At 41.6% G+C, this 24,373-nt stretch overlaps 1 protein-coding gene across 6 annotated transcripts in view; it reads left to right on the forward strand.

Annotated features, from left to right (window-relative positions):
• ATAD2 (ATPase family AAA domain containing 2) overlaps positions 1 to 24,373 on the forward strand; it is a 96,360-nt gene that overhangs the window by 50,751 nt on the left and 21,236 nt on the right. For 4 of the 6 annotated variants that reach the window (XM_073330197.1, XM_073330203.1, XM_073330198.2 and 1 more), the window contains exons 17-25: positions 1,946 to 2,020; positions 4,971 to 5,097; positions 6,591 to 6,777; positions 10,980 to 11,165; positions 14,243 to 14,378; positions 14,711 to 14,907; positions 17,824 to 17,983; positions 18,365 to 18,487; positions 18,582 to 18,734. In XM_073330197.1, the coding sequence (XP_073186298.1) occupies positions 1,946 to 2,020; positions 4,971 to 5,097; positions 6,591 to 6,777; positions 10,980 to 11,165; positions 14,243 to 14,378; positions 14,711 to 14,907; positions 17,824 to 17,983; positions 18,365 to 18,487; positions 18,582 to 18,734 (1,344 nt within the window). The remainder of the gene's footprint in view (positions 1 to 1,945; positions 2,021 to 4,970; positions 5,098 to 6,590; positions 6,778 to 10,979; positions 11,166 to 14,242; positions 14,379 to 14,710; positions 14,908 to 17,823; positions 17,984 to 18,364; positions 18,488 to 18,581; positions 18,735 to 24,373) is intronic. The other 2 variants (XM_073330199.2, XM_073330204.2) reach the window with 1 other exon arrangement.

Below are 24,373 nucleotides of genomic sequence, written 5' to 3' on the forward strand. Positions count from 1 at the left end.
CATACATATCAAACATGAGGTAGACTTCTTCATAGTCCAGTATTTTCTCTGTAGCCTCAGAATGAAATGTTCTCACCCAGTCTGTCTCTTTTCCCCCTGTCCTCCATGTGTCCTATGCTGTCCATTCCTCCCATGTCCTGTGCCTCCTTACTGGCCCCCTGGGCAAGACGCTATGAGGAATGTAGCCTCTTCTCTTCCCTATCCACATTTGCTCTCTGTTCTAGTGCCACAGCAACTCCCAGTGGGCAAAAGGTGCTACTTCTCCAGAGGAACGTATTTTCTGTGGAGAGAAAAAAAATTCTGCATGGGACATGAATTCTGTGTGTGCACAGTGGCTCAGAATTCCTCAAGGAGTAGCAGTTGTATTTGTTCATGCATTCCATCTGCATAAGGAATGTTAATTGAACTGAGTAATCAGTGGGGTTAGCAGGTATCATTGGCAGGATACATACTCGGTCATTTGCTATGGCATCTCATGGATTCCTGAGTTAAAGACTGACCATGGTGGAATATACCTTTCTCCTGAAATGATGTAGTATGGTATGACCTGCATGTCTGGAACATTTGAGGGTACATCTTCTATCTCTTCAGCTGAAGCCATACTTAGTCATTTTTCACCTCTGGAGTGCATCCCACTTCTGCACAATAACAAAGTTGTTGTGAATGTTAGTGGGATGCACTCCCACTAACATTCGCAATAATTTTGGGAAGGTTAACAAGGTTAGTGAATGTAGAAAGCTCTACTGTAGTTGATTTAGCTGCTGCTTTATTGAAAACTGGACTTCTTGGACTTCAGAATTTTTGGATCTTGATAGGAAAGTGAGTGAGTCATGAAGTCAGGAAGCTCCTTCAAGGAACGGTTCTTTGCTGGTTCAGAGAGAAATTGAGGGACTGATCCCCATTAATACATTCCTGATAGCAGACCGTAACAGTAGCATGAAGGGTACCTTTGCTATCTGCTGTATCTTCAAGGAAGTCTAAGTAATCGGCAGGACAAAATATAAAACTGCCATATGGAATTCAATGAAGGGTTGTACATTCCTCTAGACCTCATCAAGGGTAAAGAACCTCATTTGCAATTGCAGTCTCCAGACAGAGTACTTTGGTTCCTCCACAGACTACAGCAATGCTGTGCATAAACTGCACAAGGAATTTATTATAGGTTTTGGAATTAATTGTTAAACCAATGGCCACTTGTAGTGGTAGATTATGCATATGCCTTGGGGGGGATGTGTGTGTGTGTGTGTGTGTTTGGAAACCTGTCTTTCACTGAAGCGCTCGTGCATGAGACTTTGTGATAAAAGGAAACCCTTGTACTTCCCTTGCTTACTGTCCTGTTTTGCAGGTGCTGAAGTCACTGCAATCACAGATGCACCATTTAAAGTAGCAGTACAGGTCAAATGTATTTATTTTTTCAGGTTTGGCATTCAGTGTGGATCCCTAAAACTCCCACGAACTGCGGGACAAAATGCTTTTCCATAAAACATTTGGTAGCTGCAAACAGTCTTCTCTTGTCAGGAAAAAACTATGTATTACTGGTGACATCAGCACTTTCATTACCATGGTTTTTGGGGCTTTTAAGGTGTCATAAATATAAAGGGAAGGGTAAACACCTTTAAATCCTTCCTGGTTAGAGGAAAAAACCCTTTCACCTGTAAAAGGTTAAGAAGCTAAGACAACCTTGCTGGCACCTGACCAAAATGACCAATGAGGAGACAAGATACTTTCAAAGCTGGAGGGGGTGGGAACAAAGGGTTCTCTCTGTCTGTGTGTGTGTTGGTTTTTGCCGGGACCAGAGCAGGATTGCAGGTCAGAACTCCTGTAAAAAGTCAGTAAGCAATCTAGTTAGATATGCATTAGATTCTGTTTTGTTTAAATGGCTGATAAAATAAGTTGTGCTGAATGGGATGTATATTCCTGTTTTTGTGTCTTTTTGTAACTTAAGGTTTTGCCCAGAGGGATTCTCTATGTTTTGAATCTGATTACCCTGTAAGGTATTTACCATCCTGCTTTTACAGAGGTGATTCTTTTACTTTTTTTCTTCAATTAAAATTCTTCTTTTAAGAACCTGATTGCCTTTTCCTTGTTCTTAAGACCTTAACGGTTTGGGTCTGTGTTCACCTATGCAAATTGGTGAGGATTTTTATCAAGCCTTCCCAAGGAAAGGGGGATGGGGGGGGGGAGACGTTTCCAAGTGGGCTCTTTCCCTGTTATATTTGGTGGTGGCAGCAGTAAAGTCCAGGGACAAAAGGAAAAATAGTTTGTACCTTGGGGAAGTTTTAACCTAAGCTGGTAAAAATAAGCTTAGGGGCTTTTTCATGCAGGTCCCCACATCTGTACCCTAGATTCAGAGTGGGGAAGGAACCTTGACATAAGGTGATTCATTGTTGCAGATAGGATTACTAAAAACTACATCAGTGTCCCACAGTTCATCTTCGATAAGTGCTTTAGGAGCATTTCTGCTAACCATTTGTTCCTCTTCAGTGCCAATCAAAGCAAAGCCAACCAAATCTGTACTTAGCCTCTGCTACTTAGCCATTCCATCCATTTGTTATAAATTTCTTTGGGATTGTAATTAATTGTTATGTTATGTAACTATGTGCATACCATTTGTGGGTGGATTCCAGTAATGTCAGGCTGCATGCTGATGTCTTACTTAACCAGTGCCTCATGACAATTCTTAACCTAATAAAGATCATAAGCAATACCCTGAATCACTGCTTTTTTGGCCATGATGGCAAATCACCTTGAAGCCAGGCTGTTGATTAATTGCCGTTAACTCACGTGATTAACTCAAAAAAATTAATCGTGATTAATCGCAGTTTTAATCACACTGTTAAACAATAGAATACCAGTTGAAATTTATTAAATATTTTTGGCTGGTTTTTCTACTTTTTCAAATATATTGATTTCTATTACAACACAGAATACAAAATGTATACTGCTCACTATATTATTTTTGATTACAAATATTTGCCCTGTGAAATTGATAAACAAAGGAAATAGTATTTTTCAGTTCACCTCATACAAGTACTGTAGTGCAATCTCTTTATCGTGAAAATGCAAGTTACAAATGTAGGGGATTTTTTGGTTGTGGTCGTTACATAACTGCACTCAAAAACACAGCAATGCAAAACTTCAGTGCCTACAAGTCCACTCAGTCCTACTTCTTGTTCAGGCAATCGGTAAGACACACAAGTTTGTTTATATTTACGGGAGATAATGCTGCCCACTTCTTATTTACAGTGTCACAACTAAGTGAGAACAGGCGTTTGCATGGGACTTTTGTAGTCAGCATTGCAAGGTATTTATGTGTCAGATATGCTAAACATTCGTATGCCCCTTCATGCTTCAGCCACCATTTCAGAGGACGTGCTTCCATGTTGATGATGCTCGTTAAGAAAACAATGCATTAATTAAATTTGTGACTGAACTCCTTGGGGGAGAATTGTATGTCTCCGGCTCTGTTTTACTCACATTCTGCCATATAGTTCATGTTATAGTACTCTCAGATGATGACTCAGCAGCTGTTGTTCATTTTAAGAACACTTTCTCTACAGATTTGACAAAACGCAAAGAAGGTACCAATGTGAGCTTTCTAAAGATAGCTACAGCACTCGACCCAAGATTTAAGAATCTGAAGTGCCTTCCAAAATCTGAGAGGGACGAGGTGTGGAGCATGCTTTCAGAAGTCTTTAAAGAGCAACACTCCGATGTGGAAACTACAGAACCCAAACCACCAAAAAAGAAAATCAACCTGCTGCTGGTGGCATCTGATTCAGATTATGAAAATGAACGTTGGTCTGCACAGTTTTGGATTGCTATTGAGCAGAACCTGTCATCAGCATGAACACACGTCCTCTTGAATGGTGGATGAAGCGATATATGAATCTTTAGTGTATCTGGCATGTAAATATCTGGCGACACCGGCTACAACAGTGCCATGCGAACGCCTGTTCTCACTTTCAGGTGACGTGAACAAGAAGCAGGCAGCATGCTCTTCTGCAAAGTAAATTAACTTGTTGTCTGAGCGTTTGGCTGAGCAAGAAATAGGACTGAGTGGACTTGTAGGCTCTAAAGTTTTACATTATTTTATTTTTGAATGCAACTATTTTTTGCACAATTCTACATTTGTAAATTCAATTTTCATGATAAAGAGATTGCACTACAATACTTGTATTAGGTGAATTGGGAAAATAGTATTTTGTTTTTTATAGTGCAAATATTTTCAATAAAAAAATATAAAGTGAGCACTGTACACTTTGTGCTCTGTATTGTAACTGAGATGTAGAAAACATCCAAAAATATTTAAATAAATGGTATTCTATTATTGTTTAACTGTGCAATTAATTGCAATTGAGTTTTTTTAATTGCTTGACTGCCCTACCTTGAAGCACTCTTTCCATTATAGTAATATGTAACATTAAAAAAAAATTAATCAGGTATATTCTGAGCATTAGCTGATAACACAGTACTGTCAGTCAAGGGCCACATTTTAACTTTGTGAGGGCTAAATGTTTGACAGGCTTGTATTAAAGTACAATTTTAATTTTTTTTTAACATTTTCTTGAATATATATCTACACAGTTCTATGTTTGTCATGTTTGGTACCATTGTTTTTGTGTAGAAAGGGCTTTTGCATGATACGAAATTCGACCCATTACCACCAACCAGAAGACCTGGAGCTGGCAGCCAGGGGGGCAGCAAGCCCCGCCTGCCATGCAGCAGAGGGCAACACCATTGAAATTATTTCTGTAGATTTTTGCTAATTTTCTTTCTATCATTAACTTGCCCACAGAATGCACGTGCTCCCAGACTAATGGCTGTTTCTCTAAAGTGTTTTAAAATTATTGTCTTTGGATTGAATAAACCACAGACTAGCGTGTTGAATTGTAAATAAAACTTTTTTTCTTTGCAAGTGAGTGATACAAAGTTCCCAGGAGAATTAACGAACCTTTTTGTTTTTTCAGATGTTGTAAGTCATATTTTAGAAAGTGACTTAATGTATAGTGATGAGGAAATGCCTTCAGTGTTTGAAAATCCACTTTCCCAGAAAACATCTAATAAACAGAAAGCAAATGTCCTTAATTTTAACAGGTACTTGTCTTTTTGTTCTTCAAATTGATTTAGGCTGCTGGATCCTTTGGTGCAAGAGAGATGTTCTGGGTTTTGTTTCCTTTTTCGGGTAAGGGAAGGGTTTTGCTTTCTTGCACCAGTCTTTGCCAGAAATAAACATAGAAACAGGCAGATAAAATTGTTGTGAAAGTATCTGATTAGAACTGACAAAATTTAGGGGAAAAGGCCCTAATCCTTCAAGGAGATTCTCAAGCTTGGGGTACAGAGATTTGGAGATTCATCCCACCCACCCCTTAGAGCACCTTACAGGATTGAGATCTAAAGTATGTAGTTTGGCCTGTCTCTAAATCACATTGGTATTTTTCTTTTAGACATTTTTGATGCCTTATACTTTTAGTTTTCAAAGTTTATATATTTGAACATACTTGTATTCCATTGTAATTAACAGATTCGCAAAAAGAAAAGGAGTACTTGTGGCACCTTAGAGACTAACCAATTTATCTGAGCATAAGCTTTCGTGAGCTACAGCTCACTTCATCGGATGCATACTGTGGAAACTGCAGAAGACATTGTATACACAGAGACCATGGTCTCTGTGTATACAATGTCTTCTGCAGTTTCCACAGTATGCATCCGATGAAGTGAGCTGTAGCTCACGAAAGCTTATGCTCAGATAAATTGGTTAGTCTCTAAGGTGCCACAAGTACTCCTTTTCTTTTTGCGAATACAGACTAATACGGCTGTTACTCTGATAACTAACAGATTGTTATTCCCACCCCCGCTGTTATGTAATTTGCTACTTAATTTGACAATAGCTACGTTAATCTTTTTAAAATAATAATAATAAATTTTACTGATTTATTATCAGAATCCTCAAAAACTTGTTTGAAAAATCATACTTTTATGGAGTCTTAGTTTGGGTTGGACCACCAGTTATTGCAGTGAGAGATACTGCCAAATTCCTATTACTATGGTGGTTGAGGAGATGTTCTAATTTACTGAATTTAAAGACGTATGCCTATTTCATGTCAAAGATTCTAGCCATTAAGTGCATTGTAATAGTATGGTTGCAAAAACCAGTACTACACTCAGAAACATGGTTCATAAGAACAAAACAATTAAGAAACTGGAAAGACTTTGCTCACTATATTAGATTAACGACCAAACTGTGTGGAAAGACTGAACAAGTGAAATGAATCAAATAAAAACAAATCAGTGATAGAAGTAATGTAAGTATATGTATTTACTGTAATCCATAACCTATACTACTACAGCTTTACTGTTTTTTCTGGTATATCTGATGCCTTATGTAAGAGAATAAGCAGAATTGTTGACAGTACAGATTTTATTTATTTATTTATTTATTTTGTATTCTAAAATTATGGTAGAGTAGAGAGCGACAACACCTATGCATTCATACATTGATGGGAAATTATTTTGTTTTGTTTTTAGTTCTTGTTTTTTGGATTTTTTTAATTATTTAAAACTTCCTGATTTCACAATTCTTGTTTTAGAAGTGCTTATCGTCAGCCAACATCTTATAGACCAAGGCTCTTGATAGTTGGAGAGCCCGGGTTTGGACAGGGCTCTCATTTGGCACCAGCAGTAATACATGCTTTGGAAAAGTTCACTGTGTACACGTTAGATCTCTCAGTTCTGTTTGGAATCAGTACCACATCACCTGAAGAAACATGTGCACAGGTATTTTTATTTTATTTTTTTTTTTAAATCTGTTAAGAATAATAAATTGTTTTCCAGAGTGGTTTTGGAGCAAAATGATTCATGTGAGACTAGCAAAACTATGACTTGTGGTTCAGTTTTAATGGGTATCTTCTAACTTTTTTGTGTCTGTCTGTGTGTCCTGTTTCATCTCTGCTGGAAAGGCCACTCTTTTCTTTGGGTAATGATCATACAGATAAAATGGAACGTTGTCCTTTTTAGCCTTCTGCAATGAAGTTGTTTATAAAAGAACAGTAAGAGGTTTTTGGTTTTTTTTAATCTTCCATCATAGCAACTCCTTTCTCTCAATCCTTTCCCCTTCCTTCTGTCTTTCTCGTTTCTCCTGCCACCCCCACCCCAGTTATTGAGAATAGTTTTGAGAACACATTCTAATATACCCTTGAATTTACCAAAGAAAAAGGCTTCTTTTCTTTTCCTCCTTAATACTCATAAAACGCCTTTGTGTTTTGACATGTTCTAGCCATGTATTTGAAAGAAGCCCTGTTGTACTGATAAGTTGTTAATAAAACTCCCAAACAGACTTGATCTCCCACAGCTGTTTCTGTCATCCGAACCTCGAGTCCCTTCATCTCACAGCCGGAAGCTCCATGGCTCAACACTGCAGAGCTAGCATGCTCTGTACTGGTTCAAGAAGCGCTTTTAGGGAGCAGAAAACCATCCACTAGCGCCACTTAGCAAAGTGGAAAAGATTCTTGATCTGATCTGTGCAGAAGGGGCCTCACCTACACAGTTGACACTACCTTTCATTTTAGATTACTTGCTCCACTTGAAACAACAAGGCCTAGCATTGTCATGTATTAGGGTTCATCTGGTGACAGTTTCAGCTTTCCATCTATGGGTGAATGGCCGTTCTGTTTTCTCAAACTCTGTGTGTAGTCCTTTCCTTAAGGGCCTGGAGATTATACTCCCAGGTACAGCAGCCACTCCCTCCCTGGGACCTCAAATTGGTGTTGGCAAGGCTAACAGGTCTTCCATTTGAACCACTGGTAACATGCTCTCTGCTCTAACTATCCTGGAAAGTGGCCTCCCTGGTGGCCGTTGCTTCTGCTAGAAGGATCTCTGAGATCCAAGCCATTATGTCGGAAGCACCTTATACAGTCTGCTTCAAAAACAAGGTTCCGATGTGGCCACAATTGGCCTTCCTTCCAAAGGTAGTCTCGCAATTCCATAGTAACCAGAATATCTTCCTACCTGTTTTCTGTTTTGAAGCCAAATGCCAACAGATAGGAACAGAGACTCCACTCACTGGATGTCTGATGTGCACTAGCCTTCTACATAGAAAGGACTAAGTCATTTTGGAAATCTACTCAGCTTTCTGTAGCCTTTGCAGACAAAATGAAAGCCTTCCAGTCTCAGCTTAGAGAATTTCTTCGCGGATCATTTCCTGTATCCGCAAATGTATGACCTGGTGAAGGTCCCCACTCCTCCTACGCTGGCGGCACGTTCCACAAGGTCTCAAGCATCTCCAGCAGCGTTTGTAGTTCAGGTTCTTATACAGGACATTGGTAGAGCAGCAATGTGATTGTCAGTCCACATCTTTGCATCTCATTATGCCATCAGCCAGCAAGTGAGAGATTACATAGGTTTTGACCGAGCAGTATTACAATCAGCATGCCAATGAAATCTGAACCCTCCATCTGTGCAGCTTCTTGGGAGTCACCTACTTTGGAATGGTTATGCGCAAACATGTGAAGGAGGACAAAACGGTTACTAACCTTCCATAACTGTTGTTCTTCAAGATGTGTTGCTTTTGTCCATTCCAAAAGTCCCTCCCACACCTACCCTTCTGTTGGAGTTAGCCAGCAAGAAGGAAGTGAGGAGGCTCCGGGTTGGTGGGACCCTTTATACTGGTGCTGTAAGTGTGCAACCTCAGGAGTATGCAACCAGAGCCAACCTGACAGATACCACTGAGGGGAAAACTTTCTGGCCGGTGGTGCTTGGGGCAAGCACACACCTACTTCAGAATGGACATGAGTAACACATCTTGAAGAACAGCAGTTATGGAAGGTTAGTAATGGTTTTTGGGGTTTTTTATGTTTGTTTGTTTGGGTTTTTTTTAACCATTCAGCAATTTTCTATCTTTTAATATTATGGTTCAGAACATACACCTCTACCCCAATATAATGCGGGTTCGCATACAACATGGTAAAGCTCCGACACACGGCTCTGAGCAGCGTGTTAAGGGTGCTGGGCCGGGGCCGAGGGGTTGGATAAGGGGCAGAGGGTCTCGGGGGTGGTCAAGGGCTCCCCCCGGAAGGTCTGGGAGGCAGGAGCTGTGGGGCAGGCACTTTTGGGGGCCCCGCAGTCCCAGAGTGGCCCAGGGGATTAGTGGGGGGCCTGGGAGAAGCCCGCTCTGCTTCGCTTGCCCCGGCCCCGGCCATGTCGCTCGGGGGAGGGGGCTTGGGAGAAGGGATCCCTCCCGTAGTCACCGGCAGCGGCGGAAGCGGAGCAGCCCAGCCCCAGCCCGCTCCACTCTGCCAGCCGTGGCGCTCTGCTTCCCGCCGCAGGTGAGTGCGGGACCTTCACCAACACCCCTCCTGTCGTCTCCCCCCCCCCCCCCCCAAAACGACACAGCTAGGGCCAGGGCAAGGAAAGCAGAGCAGGCTGGGGCCGCATTGCTTCGCTTCCCGCTGCTGGTGAGTGCAGGGGGCGTCCTTTCCCCAACCTCCCTGCACTCATCAGCAGCGGAAAGCAGAGCGCTGCAGCTGGGAGGTGGCGGAGTGGAGCGGGCTGGGACCACGTTGCTTCGCTTCCAGCCGCTGCCGGTGAGTGCCTGTCGGGGGCAGGGGGTGTGGATAGGGGTTGGAGCAGTCAGGACGGAGCAGGGGGGGTGGGGTCCTGGGGGTGATTGTGGGGGGGGTCTCTGGAGGGAGCGGTCAGGGAACAAGGAATGGGGGGGCCAAAGCAAGTTCAATATAACGCAGTCTCACCTGTAATGCGGTGAGATTTTTTTGTCTCCGGAGGACCATGTTATATCTGGGTAGAGGTGTACGTAACATAACATTTATTTTGCTTATGAGAGTTCGGAAAGTTATGGAAAACACCATGCCCTACCTAATGTCAGCATGTTCTTATCTTTTCCAAATGTGGGTTTTCAGGGGACTTTTTGCTCAAAATTTAGCAAGCCTTATCAGCAATTTCACCTGTTGCATTTTGAGGGCCTTATTCAGGTAGCACCGTGTTTAGCTGTTCCCCAACAATTCTATTAGTATAGTTATAAAAATGCCGCTTTCAGAAATCTAAAACCATGATTTTTGCTGACTGAATCTGTGGTCATGTCTGTTTTTTCACTTAGGTGGCCCTCCCATCACAGTAATATCTGAGTGCCTTGTAATCTTTATTCTACCTCTGTAGGGAAGCACTATTATCTCCATTTCACAGATGGGGACTTGAGACCTCGAGAGACTAAGTTACTTGCCCAGGGTCACACAGGATGTTTGTGGCAGAGCAGGGAATTGAACCTAGGTATTCCATGGACCAAGACAGCACTCTAACCACTGAACTGGCCATCCTTCCTCCCTGTCTGATCTCTGGCAGCATAGGTTCTCATCTTAAAATAATGCATCTTTTCTTGCTCCCAGTTTTTTATGTTTCCAGAAGGAAGGTAGGAGGCAGTTTTCCAAAATACACATTGATCTTTCATTAGAATCCGTGCTGTCAGGCTAACAGGGATTATCCTCATCCCATCAAAATTCTTTCCCCCCCTACCACTTTCTTGGTGTCCGCACTGGTAAACCGTGCACAATAAGAAGGTAATTTAAAACAAACACTTTTCTCTGGAATTTTAAATTCCTTGATGTACATCAATGCACATTTTCTTAATGTTTCTACCTTTCTCTGGAAAAGTCACTCCTATAGTAATATTCAAATAGGCTTCAATCCTGTTTCTTGTTGTGTGTGTTTTGTTTATTTTTTTACTCTAGACAAGACATTAATTTTAATAAAATTATACAAAATCACCTGTAATAATTTATAACTGGGTTTGTTTCATAGTTGACTCAAGGTAGAAGTTTGCCTCAGTATTAAGAATTATTCTTTCCCAGTTGTTGCTTGTTTAGTATATCAACTGTGAAATAGGAGTGACTAGTTGATATTTAATTATTTATTAGTGACCTATTCATGTGTTTCTCAGTATTTCCAAATTAATACTTTTCTTTTACTAGTTGATCCATGAAGCCAAAAGAACAGCACCAAGTATATTATACATTCCACATGTCCACTTATGGTGGGAGACTGTTGGATTCACTTTGAAAGCTACATTTACAACATTATTACAGAATATTCCATCATTTGCTCCAGTTCTGCTGCTTGCAACATCAGATGTACATCATGCAGCTCTACCAGAAGAGGTACCGTTTGTCAGTGCATTTAATATAATCCTCATCTCTTCAATTCAAATGACTTCTTAATAATAACCTAGTTCTGGTGGTTTATAAACCTGTCAAGATTGTGACCTTTTGGTCAAACATAACAAGAAGCAGATACAAATATCCTTGCTTACAGTAGATTTCACTTGTAAAAAAAATACTGCTTCATGGTAGATGTCAGGAGAGAAGTTATGTAAGTGGACTTGAGTGTTTACACTTCCAATTTTTTTTTTTTTCTGTAATTGCAGGATAGATTTTATATATAAAATATGATTATGCAGCCACACGTTTGTGCTCCAGAATCAGTGTTTTAAAAAGCTAAGAAGAAAACCTCCTGTATGTTAACAAACGTAATGAAGTGTGCCTGAGCCTGTAGATACTCTGAAACAGTATCTCTGAGAGAAGTAAAGTCCTCCCATTCATCGCAATGTAGTGTTAACACTGAATTCTTACAGTTTTAAAATACCAGTGTAAACTATTCTGGTACTGGTTTTACCAGAATCCTCAAACTAATGTGCTTATCCATTGTTCTTGGATGTGCTGTAGTGGCATGTTGTTGAACAAAGTGAATTGGGAAGCTAATTGCTGTCTGGGACTAGTGAGGAGGCAAAGATAACTTTTTCAGACATTCGCTAAACTTAAAGTGGCATCTGCCCTGTTCAAAGGAGAGGCAGCCCCTTCCCAGTACTAAAAGACTCAAATGTCTTCTGGGTAACAAAATTCCAAATAGCCTACCAAATCTTGAATACCAAACAGGGTAGAGTGACTTAAGTCAAGAAGCTTTAGAAAAACTACAAGCAGTTTATCATTGATTTAAATCATGTTGAGGTTTTGTGAAAACTAATTTGAAAATCTGTGCTATTGCAACTTTTGATTTAAATTTAAGTAGCTGAATTAGAAATGCTGCTTTAGTTTTTATGCCCCTACTGGTAGGGTATTCTACTTGAATTTTATAAAACTGCTGCTATAGGGGAGACAACCAAAATATTGAAAATTAAGGAAGGCCCTGATCCTGAAAACACTCAGACAGGTATGGAACATTATTCATATAAACAATCGTATTAACTTCAAGGGGACTACTTATGTGCTTAAAGTTAAGCGTGTATTTCAGTGTTGTGGATATCCTGGCCAAAAATCTTGTTACTTATTACAGCAAACCCTGATGGAAGACTACAGCCTTGTTGAAATATTTCATCTTTCTTGACTTGTAGAAGGTGGTGTTGGTTGCAAATATAGTGCAGGCCATTTGCTTATCAATGTTGTCTTTTTTTGAGTTTGTGGTGATCTCTCAGATGATGATGAGGCCCTGGATTCGTCTTTCAGCGAAAATGTTTCATACTTAGAATTCTCTCTTTAGTAGAAGAAATATCTTTATGTAGAATCTGCATTTCTACAAATTAGGAAACTAAATAAACAAGTGCAAAATGTCCACATTAGCAATTTAAGACTGACATGGAGAAAAAGTAAAAAAATTAGTAACATGTTGTGATGGGTTCAGTCACAGAGACCCCCTTGGGACTGTCATCTGATGTGCTGAGATTACCTCTGAGCCCATTTTCCCTGCCAGCTTGGGATTCCAGAACCCTGTCTTGTTGAGCCAGACATACTAGCCTGCTGCAACACAGACCCAGGTCTGGTCCACACCCCCAAAGCTGCAGACTTTAACCAAAAACTGCTCAGGGGGTCACCTATCTCCAGCACCCAGACATCCAGTTCCCAATGGGATCCAAACCCCAAATAAATGTGTTTTACTCTGTATAAAGCTTATATAGGGTAAACTCATAAAATGTCCGCCCTCTATAACACTGATAGGGAGAGATGCACATGCCTGTTTGCTCCCCCAGTATTAATCACTTACTCTGGGCTTATCAATAAACAAGTGATTTTCATTAAGTATAAAAAGTAGGATTTAAGTGATTCCAAGTAATAACAGACAGAACAAAGTAAGTTACCAAGCAAGATGAAACAAAACGCACAAGTCTAAGCCTAATACATTAAGTAACTGATTACAGGTAAATCTCACCCCTAGAGATGTTCCAATAGATTTCTTTCACAGACTAGACTCCTTCCTAGTCTGGGCCCAATCCTTTCCGCTGGTACAGTCCTTGTTAGTTCCAGCAGGCAGCTTAGGTGAAAAGCAGGGGCTTTTTCATGACTGGGACCCACTTTGTTCAGTTCTGCCCCCTTTTATATCTTTGGCACAAGGCGGGAATCTTTTGTGTCTCTGGGTTCCCAACCCTCCTTCTAAATGGAAAAGCACCAGTTTTAAGATGGATTCCAGTATCAGGTGACGTGTTTACTTGTCCTGTGAGATGCCCTCCATTCTTCCAGGGCTGGCCCGCACATACACAGGAAGGCTTGCAGGTAGATAAACCATTTACAACCAATTTTCCTAGTCAATGGGAGCTATCAAGATTCTAAACCACCATTAATGGCCCACACTTTGCATAATTACAATAGGACCTCAGAGTTCTACTTCATATTCCTAGTTTTAGATACAAGAATGATATATTCATCCTATTTGTATGAATGTATTCAGTAGGTTATAACCTTTGTAATGATACCTTAAAGAGACCTTTTGCGTAAAGCATATTCCGGTTACATCCTATTTATACACAACATTCTGGAGTGCAGCGTCACACATGTAATTAAAAAAATCTAATTTATATATTCTTTTAAATCAGAACTTTAAAAAAAAAAAATCTACCTTAGTGCAGAATTCCCAGTTGTTTCCTACTTAGTTGTCAGTGTAATGCAGTCTGCAGTTCAGTCAGGCACTTTAATACAATGGTCTTCAGTTTGGCGGGCCAAGTGAAATGAATTTATTTCATATTCCACATGTGGCTGCTTCCACGAAGGCCTAATTTTAAGTCATTAAGGAAATCTAGCTTTCTAGAGCAATAAGCTAATTTTTATCACTGATGCTTCTGTATAGTGTTCTTCAGTTTGTCCTTCAATTTAGTATAAAAATGCACATAAAATGCACTTTGTTTTGTGTGTGTGATATCACAGGAATCCTGTGACTTGTATTTTATAAATATCCTTTTTCCCCTCTTTAGGTGCAGGAATTATTTGTTGATGATTATGGAGAAGTTTTCAATGTCCAGTTGCCAAACAATGACGAAAGAAGGAAATTTTTTGAAGATTTAATTCTGAATCAAGCTGCTAAGCCTCCTGTATCAAAAAAGAAAGCAGGTTAGGATGTGCTACAAACATTATTTTACCAGCTGTGCTCTCACATGGGAGGGGGGAGGGATAGCTCAGTGGTTTGAGCATTGGCCTGCTAAACCCAGGGTTGTGAGTTCAATCCTTGAGGGGGCCATTTAGGGATCTGGAACAAAAATGGGAGATTGGTCCTGCTTTGAGCAGGGGGGTTGGACTAGATGACCTTCTGAGGTCCCTTCCAAGCCTGATATTCTATGATTCTATGATTCACATCACTAAAATAAATATTGGAGTGTTGTAGAATGCATTTGTTTGAAAAACTAAACCCTGCAAATTGGCTTAAATCCTCTGTTTGACTTAAGTTTTGCAGGCATTAGAAGTCCTTCCAGTAGCACCACCGCCTGAGCCACGACAGTTGACAGTAGAGGAGGTTAAACGGCTTGAGGAGCAAGAGGAGGATACATTACGTGAACTTAGGATTTTCTTGAGGAATGTTACACACAGACTTGCCGTTGACAAACGTTTCAGAGCATTTACAAAACCTGTTGACCTCGATGAGGTAAAGTTAAGGTTGATCTAAACATTTAGCATTCAGTAAAAGACCCTTCCTTGCTTTTTTGAAATTCAAATTGGTTGCAACCACTGTTTGATAAGCAGAAAAAGAATATAGCTTTCTTTATTTAGAGGAGAGTTGTTAATACTGTTCTTAAATATAGTACTAACATTTAAGAAAGTGGTGGTGGGGGGGAGTTATATGGGAAACTACAGACGCATAAAACTCAGGTCAAACTAATGAAAGGTCTTGGAACAAATTTTAAAAGAGAAAGTAGTTAAGAACATAGAGGTAAATGGTAACTAGGATAAAATACAACATGGTTTTACAAAAGGTAGGTCATGCCAGACCACGTGATCTTCCTTTGAGAAGATAATCTATTTTCTAGACAAATAAATAAAATGCAATAGATCTAATCTACCTGGATTTCAGTAAGGCGTTTGATACGGTTCCTACTCCTGAGGAAATTCTGTGCACAATGTTAAAATTCTACATGTTTTATTTGTCAAAATAACACTATAATCACACTAGTTTCAATTATTTTGTAATTTACTTCAAAAATGCCTATCAGCAGTTGTGCCTGTAACAATACAGACACACACAAATTCCCCCAGGAGTAGAGAGTTAAGGAAACCCCTACGACAACCTAGTTCCTGTTTCTCTGCCCCTCCCTCTCAGAGACCAGCAGGGGGGCCAGGCACCCACACCCCTCTGCCCCCAGAGCCCAGCTATAGGAGCCTCCCCCACCCCAGACACTTGCGCGCGCGCGCGCACACCCTATCCCTCCAGAGCCCAGTTGTGGGGTGCCTCCCAGTCCAGACACCTGCACCGTCCATCCCCCAGAGCCAACCTACCCACCCCCAGCCCAGACACCCACACCTCCTCCCCACCAGAGCTCAGGATCCAGAAGGAGAAACAGCCTGATGCTGGGTCCAGGCTTGTAGGGAGTTTCCTGCACGCTGCCTCCTTCCTTCAGGGAGTGCTTGGGGTACTGCAGCTGCAGGCAACCCTGCAGCTCCATCCCCCTGCCCCCAGCAGAGTCGTCTGTTAATGAGCTGGGCTCTGCCTGGTCCAGTGTCCCCTAGTGGCAGCCAGCAGCTCTGCAGCCCATTTCTGCAGGAGGAAAAGGAAATTCTGTACATAACATTGATTTCTGCAGGTTTCAGAGTACCAGCCGTGTTAGTCTGTATTTGCAAAAAGGAAATGGCACAAGTCGCACAAGTACTCCTTTTCTTTTTATTAATTTCTGCACAAATTCTGCATTGCATAATGGTGCAGAATTCCTCCAGGAGTACGTTCCAGATGGGCTATGCACTTAGAGACTCACAACAAGGATTTGTACTATATACTGGGGATGTATCAGTTGGAAGCGACAGAGGAGAAAGACATGGGTGTATTAGTCGATTTACAGAATAACTGAGCCTCCAGTGTGATGCAGCTGTGAAAAAGGCTGATGGAATCCTAGGATGCATCAAATGAGATATTCCAGTAGAGATAAGGAAGTGTTATTACCATTCTACAAGGCACTGGTGATACCTCATCTGGAATACTGTGTGCAGCTGTGGTCTCCCATGTTTAAAAAAGATTAATTCAAACTTCAAACAGGTTCAGAAAAGGGTACTAGTTGATCAGAGGAATAGAGAACCTGCCTTATAAGAGGGCAAATGAAGGCTGAGGGGGGAAGATATGATTGCTGTCTATAAATACATGAGATGGATAAATACCAGGGAGGAAGAGGAGTTATTTAAGTTAAGGGTCAATGTTGGCACAAGAACAAATGGATATAAACTGGCCATCAAGAAGTTTAGGCTTGAAACTAGATGAAGATTTCTAACTATCAGAAGAGTGAAGTTCTGAAACAGTCTTCCAAGGGGAATATTGGGAGGAAAAAACAACTTGTTTCAAGACAGCTTGATGAGTGTATGGAGGGGATAGTATGATGATAGGCCATATGCTATTGTAGGCATATCTGTGACTGCTGATATCCCCAACGGCTGGAGATGGGACACTAGATGGGGAGGGCTCTGAGTTAGTATAGAGTATTCTTTCCCACATGTATGGCTGGTAGGTCCTGCCCATATGCTCAGAGTCTAACTGATCACCATGTTTGGGGTCAGGAATGAATTTCCCCCTAGGTCAGATTGGCAGAGACCCTGGGGGGTTTCACCTTCCTCTGTGCGTGGGGCCTAGGTCATTTGCGGGCTTAACCTTGAGTAAATTGTGGATTCTCGGTAACTTGAAATCTTCAAATATAGATTGAGGACTTCGGTAACTCAGCCAGAGGTTGAGTCCTCCATTACAAGAGTGGGTGGGTATGGTTCTGTGCAGGAAATCAGCCTAAATGATCGTTATGGTCCTTTCTAGCCTTAGAGTTTGAGAGAAGCTGAGGAGAATCTTATTGCTGAGCTAGGTAGTACAATGTCTAGTTTCCCTCGAGGGCCATGAAGGTAATTGATTTAGTTTTTTGGTTTTTTTACTTTATGAAATGATGGGAACCACTTGCAACTCTTGACAGAAGAAAATTGAACTTAGAAATATTGTTAGAGGGAGAGAAGGGTTAAAACTTTGAATGTCTGATAAAATCTATCAGATTAAATATGGCATCGAATTGAGATGCAGCAACTATAGGTTATTTAGAAATAAATAACTATGAATCTATTACAAGAATATATGGCAAAATAACACCGGATTTCATCTTCAGTGTAAATAAGAACTTGGAAACTGTATATAACATGATATCCAAACTTCCATTTTCAAGAAACCTCATCATAAATCTGAAGAACTTCTGTAGGCAAACAACATATATACCCAGCATTGTTTGGGGCAACTCATTTAACTGCAGGTGTATGATCCTTAATTTGTCAGCTGTGAAGAAAGTTTAATTATAAAACTTTTGAACACATTTTTATATTTCATTTGTAGGTACCTGATTATGTTACAGTTATCAAACAGCCAATGGATCTTTCAACAGTTATCTGTAAAATTGACCTGCACCAATATCTGACTGCAAGAGACTATCTGAGAGATATTGATCTAATCTGTAGCAATGCTTTAGAGTACAATCCAGATAGAGACCCAGGAGGTGAGGATTCATTTTATTCCATTATTGTAAACCACCTTTAAAAATGTATAGGGTAACAATACTGTATCTTTAATATTGTGGATTAAATAACTTAGTATCCACTAGGGAACATTCCTCACTAGATTTTAAGTATTGTTGTATTAAACTTTGGGCCTGAATTATCTGATGCTAATTTAAATTGATATTTAGCATTTTCTTCTGGTTTAATTATTACTATCCTTTCTGTGTCGCCCTATTTCATAATAAGTTATGCTAAAATTATAAACTGAAACAATCTTTTCAAAACACAAATATAATTAATAGTGAAGAGCTGAACTTTTGTCTGTGATAAAAGCAAAGAACATTGTTGGAAAGTATTTAGTTCTGCCCATTAACTTTCAGATCGTCTCATCAGACATCGAGCCTGTACTCTGAGAGATACAGCGTATGCAATAGTCAAGGAAGAAATGGATGAAGACTTTGAACAACTGTGTGAAGAAATTCAGGAGTCTCGCAAGAAAAGAGGTGTGTGTTTAATGCCAGGGATAATAAAGTTTGTCTAAATATCTATATCAAGAAACACAAAGTCCTTTACTGTATAACTGTTTTTCATTTCAAGGTTGCAGCTCTTCAAAATATGCTCCATCTTACTATTATGTGATGCCAAAGCAGAATTCTATATCTGAATGTAAGAAATTGGATCTTGAGTGTAGTGAAAAAATGAAGATACCTGCTATGCCTGTGGATTCCAGCTCACCTTTCCTTTCTAATGGCAAGTGGTCTCTTAATAAGCCTTTGGACATGCTTGGTCAAGTTGTGAATACTTAAAACAAAATTTTCCATTTTAACAGTTTCTGAAGACTTAGCTTCTCAAATCTTTCTTTCAGTTGGAGACCGCCTTAATCCTTTTCTTCCCTGCCATGACCTTTCCCTCCCTTCCTCACCCAAAGCTCCCCCAAATCTGAGCCATAATACTCCTTGTAATGCAAATCCCCGCTTCTTACTGTAACTCCAAACAAGAATGACTAAACAGCTGCAAAATAAGCAAATGAATGTGGGATCATAAGTTGTAGATATCTGAAGGGAAAACGGTTTCATATTCACCACCTTTTCCCTACACTGTGAAAAGGACTTGAAGCACAAATAAGTTTAGCTTCCAATTCAATTTAGGTGTAAACCAGATTAGATGATATATTGTGAAATCCTGGGCCCACTGAAGTCTAATGGCAAAACTCCCATTCATTTCACTAGGACCAGGATTTCACCCATGTTCTTTGGTATTGCACTCAGTCAAAACAAAGGGTCCTTCCATTGTGGAAGACATAAGCAAACTCTATTCCATGCAAGTTAAGTAGCTCTGGGTATAGTTTCATATACAATCTGGAAAGTGTCCAGTAGAAGGACTCCTAAACCTTGTACAGTTGCAGTCACTTCTTCAAATCCGCCCATAAAACCACCTACTTCATGTTCTGATTTTGGTTGTCTTGTTAACGATCTATCTACATCTGCAATTACCTGAATAATTGTCCCAATATTTTGTCTTTACAGTGGCTTAATGGTTTGTGCCAGAGAATGGTCTTATTTAGTGTTTTGTAAAGTGCTTAGTTTTTTTGTCACTATATATAATTTAATAACATAAGAATTCTCCCCACAAATTTTAAGTTAACATTTTGTGAAGGCTGTTGCATAATTAACTTTTAATGCTTTTAAATCTAATAGCAAACCTATGACTTGTCAAGACAAGGTCTAGCATTAAAATACTTAAATTCTTCTTTGAGTAGTGTCCCTATGGGTGCTCCACTGTAGGTGTGGCAGCACCTTCTGTGCCTGGGATTAGAGATCTTTGATATCAGTGCCCGTTGGGATATGCATTGGTTCTTCCCTGTCTTGCACCGTGGGCGCCATCAATATATAGCACTGTGCGGTCCAACCACCCTCAGTTCCTTCTCAACAGCCTTTGGTCTGGGACCAGATCAGGAGCAGAGCCCTTCTACCTCCTTAACTTTTAGAGATACTCTCATTAACTTACCTTACATTAGTAGTTTAGCCATTTCCATTAATTTTCTCCCTTAAAAAAAAAAAATAATAATAATAATAATTAAAAGATTTTTTTTTCTCTTCCCTCCCCATTACCTTATGCTTCCATGTTTCCCGTCCTCCCCAAATGAGAGCTCTCCCCCACCCCCTTGGGACTGTGCTGGGATCTCCCAGGTTCAAGAGGTGCCTCTCTTTTCGGGAGACCTTTCCCAGAGCGACGTTTAACTCATGGTGCATCCACTGCCTTGGTGAGGGCCACGTCACACAAGTGCACCCACCGCATCAGCTTGACCACCTGGGCCTGAAAGGACCATGAACTCAGACTGAAACTTCTCCTCATAGAAAGTTCTCTTCTGCCAGCTTCAGACCCTGGCCCCGGCCCGGATACCTTTCTGGCGTGGCTCTCTCATTTGGCTTGGTCATCAACTGAACCCCACTCACCAGTCATCCAAGAGGAAATCCTCTTTCCTGCTTAGACAGGAAGAAACAGGCCACTACATTGCCTTCAAAGGAGCTACCTCAGAGAAAGCCATCTCTTATGAGGTCAGTAGCCTCAACATCATCAGGGTGAAACTTCGCTCCCATGACTGTCCGGGTACGTCTGGTACTGGAGATGAACAGAAGTCCAGAGGGCAGGACCACAGATGGACACACTGTCTCTCGGGACCGAGAACCACAGTGCAAGAGCTTCCGAAACGGTACCAAGTGCCTCATCCAAGACAACCTTGGGTGCTTCAGCACCGACCAAATCCTTGGCACCAATGAGGCTCTCGGCACCGGGCAAACCATCTACGCCATCTACTGGCCACTCAAGGGAATACACTCCACCCTTGGCACCGATAGTTCCTTCACTTTCCAAACAGCCACCGGTGCCGATGATGCTCCTGCCTGCTCCACAGGAGTACAGATATCCATGGGACCTAGTCATCTCTGATACTCCCTGAGTTTCCGCTCCTCTACAGCAAGCTCCTGATAGTTTATGCCTCTTCCCCGGAGTCACAACACTACTCCCCTTTACCACCAAAAACCATACCACCCTTCCCCAGCGAGGATGAAGAGTACTCCATTCTACCCACATTTCCAGAACACCCACACAATCCTCTGCTCGTCCACATTATCCAGAGCCTGAAACCAAACCAGGACCCTGGTACAGTCCCCCATGGATGCAACCCCACATGCCAGTTCCTCTGCATTGGCCCTACTGGGACCCATGGGTTATGTACAGGGTGCAGTTTCCCAAAACGCCCATAGAGCAGAGCCAGAAATATGCACGATCGCCGTTCTCATCCATCTCTTGACCATGTGATGTTGATCCAGTACCGATGGGGGAACAACAGGAAGAAATGGAGAAAGAACTTACACCACCACTCCACTTCTCCTCTTCCCTTGATGAGGCCATCATGCCACCATCTTCTACATCAGTGGATGATTTCAGACGCTTTCAAGAACTATTCCACAGAATCGCAGAATATCTCCAGATCCCACTGGGGAAGTCAAAAGCAAAAACACAGGCTGTTCGATATCTTACACACCTCCATGTTGGCTAAGATAGCCCTCCCTATTAATGAGGCTCTGTTGGACCCTGTCAAGGTGCTCTGGTAGACTCCAGTGTCCATCCCACCAACCTGCAAGTGAGTGGACAAAAAATACCATGTCCCCGTTAAGGATCTGGAAACGTTTTCCCTCTCCTATTCCAAACTCCCTGGTCATCCATGCAATACACAAGAAAGGACTCCAACACCACCCCAGGACAATCCCCCACAACAGGGTCTGGAAGCAACTAGACTTGTTCAGTCACAAAGCATGTTCTTCTGTGATACTCCAGTTTCGTATTGCCCATTATGAGGCTCTCGTGGCCAAATACAATAATATGAACTATTCTGAAATACAGGAATTCTGTCTCCATCTGCCAGATCATAAGAAGGAGCAATTGCAGGCATTCACGTCTGAAGGACATCTTCTGGCCCGCATGGCACTACAAACTTCCCTGGATTCTGCATACACAGCTGCCCACTCCATCGCAACAGCCATGGTAATAAGAAGAGCGTCATGGCTTCACCGCTCTGGATTCCCTAAAGAGATGCAGAGTACAGTTGAAGAGCTACCCTTGAGGGTTCCAAGCTATTTGCCGAATGCAAGAATGAGTCCCTACTTTCTCTAAAGGGCTCTAGAGTGACTCTCCACTCTCTCGGTATATATACATCAGCGCCGAAGAGATGTCAGGTGAAATACCAGCATACCCTGACCTCTATCTTTCACCACTCATCGTCAGTATGACATGCAACGAAGATGAGACCCTTCACTGAAGCGCAGACAAATGCTGCCTCAAGGGCCTACCTCTCGTGCACCTCTCTCTAAACAACAGTTTTGAAGTTTTGGTTGAGGCCCCGAGAAGCCTTCCCCTGTTCCAGTTGCTGCAGCCATCTTTAATAACCCACCAGTTTGGTGACCATTTAACCCCTTTTTATCCATCATAGTGTCAAATCACTTAGGACAAGTGTGTCCTGGAAATAATCATAAAAGGGTAATGCATTCCAATCCCTCCCACCTCTCCTCTGCATCCTTCTTCAGGTACTCTTCCCACAAACACCTTCTACGAGAAAAAATAAATCACCTTTTCTGTGTTGGGATGGGACTGGTTCTATGGCTCCCAGTCACAGAAGGTTTTTATTCCCACTATTTTCTGATCAAACACAAATCCAGAGGATGGAGACCAATCCTAGACTTACGAAATCTCAACAAGTTCATCAAACTGCAACCCTTCAAGATGGCTACGCTATCAACCATTATCCCAGCACTGGAACAGGGGGACTGATTCTCAGCCCTTGACCTCCAAGACATATATTTTCACATCATACACCTTGCTCACAGATTATTCCTCAGATTCATCCTGGGGACTGATCCTTTCCAATACAAGGTATAGGAGAACCTCAAGAGTTACGAACTGACCAGTCAACCACATGCCTCATCTGGAACCGGAAGTACACAATCAGGCAGCAGCAGAGACCAAAAAAGATAAAAGAAATATAGAATAGTATTGTGTTAAAAGTAAACTACAAAAAAAGGGGGGAGGGGAAGCAGCATTTTTCTTCATAGTAAAATTTAAAAGGTGTATTAAGTCAATGTTCAATTGTAAACTTTTGAAAGAACATCCATAACGTTTTATTCAGAGTTACTAACAACTTCCCTTCCCGAGGTGTTTGTAATTCTGAGGTTCTACTGTAGTACCCTTTGGACTCTCTACAGCCCCCCGAGTATTCTCCAAAGTCCTCACAGTGCAGCCTACCTTTGCAAACAGGGCATCGTCATATTCCCATACTTAGGTGACTGTCTTCTCAAGGCTCATCCGAATCCAACGCAATTCATGAAATGTGAAAGATAATGGACCTTTTCTCAAACCTCAGCCTTCAAATAAACATACAAAAATCAACACTGTCACCAGTACAACATCTGGAGTTCATTGCGGCACACCAGGATGCAATACAGGCCAGAGCCTTCCTTTCAGCTCACAGATTTTCTACAATAGTCAACCTCGTATCCATTGTGAGAAACAGCCTGCAGATCTCGGCCAAGACAGCTGCTCAGCCATATGGCAGCAGCCACGTTCGGGGTAAAACTCACCAGGTTGCACATGCGTTGTCTCTAGGTGTGGCTACGCAAAGTGTACGTACCTCAGATGCAGTCTTCACAGACTCCTAACAATGCTTATCAAGACCAAGGAAACTCTACACTAGACACAACCCCAGAATGTCTGAATAGGGGTCCCTTTTCTCCAACCTGGACCATCCCTGATTCTAACAACCCATGCTTCCCTAATAGGTTGGGGAGCACACCTTCAGACACCCACAGTGCAGGGAAGATGGTCCCCGGCAGAATCCTCCATGCAAGTTAACCTAAAACTGCGAGCAGTTCACAATGTGTGCCGACATTTCCTACCCTATTCGACATCGGGCATGACAGAGTAATATCCAAGTAATGACAGAGAATATCACCTGCATGTTCTACATCCCCAGACAAGGCGGAGTGAGGTGCCACTTGCTATTCTCAGAAGCACTGAAATTGTGGAACTAGTATATCCACCACGACATCAACATTTTGGCCACGTATCTGCCTGGACACCAGAACACCACGGCAGACTCGCTGAGCAGAGGATTCTCACAAGACCACAAGTGAGACCTAGATGCAAGAGTTCTTCAGCACATATTCAACTGCTGGGGATTTCCCCACAGAGATCTCTTTGTATAGGCGGGTCTAGGCCATGGGTCTCTGGGAGACGCCTTTCTCATTATGTGGGATGCTCTAATACTCTACACCTTTCCACGTTTTCCCCTCTTGTTCCAGGTACTTCACAAAATACAGGTGGAATGAGCTGGA

Source organism: Lepidochelys kempii, chromosome 2 (assembly GCF_965140285.1).
Source record: "Lepidochelys kempii isolate rLepKem1 chromosome 2, rLepKem1.hap1, whole genome shotgun sequence".
Lineage (NCBI taxonomy): Eukaryota > Metazoa > Chordata > Testudines > Cheloniidae > Lepidochelys > Lepidochelys kempii.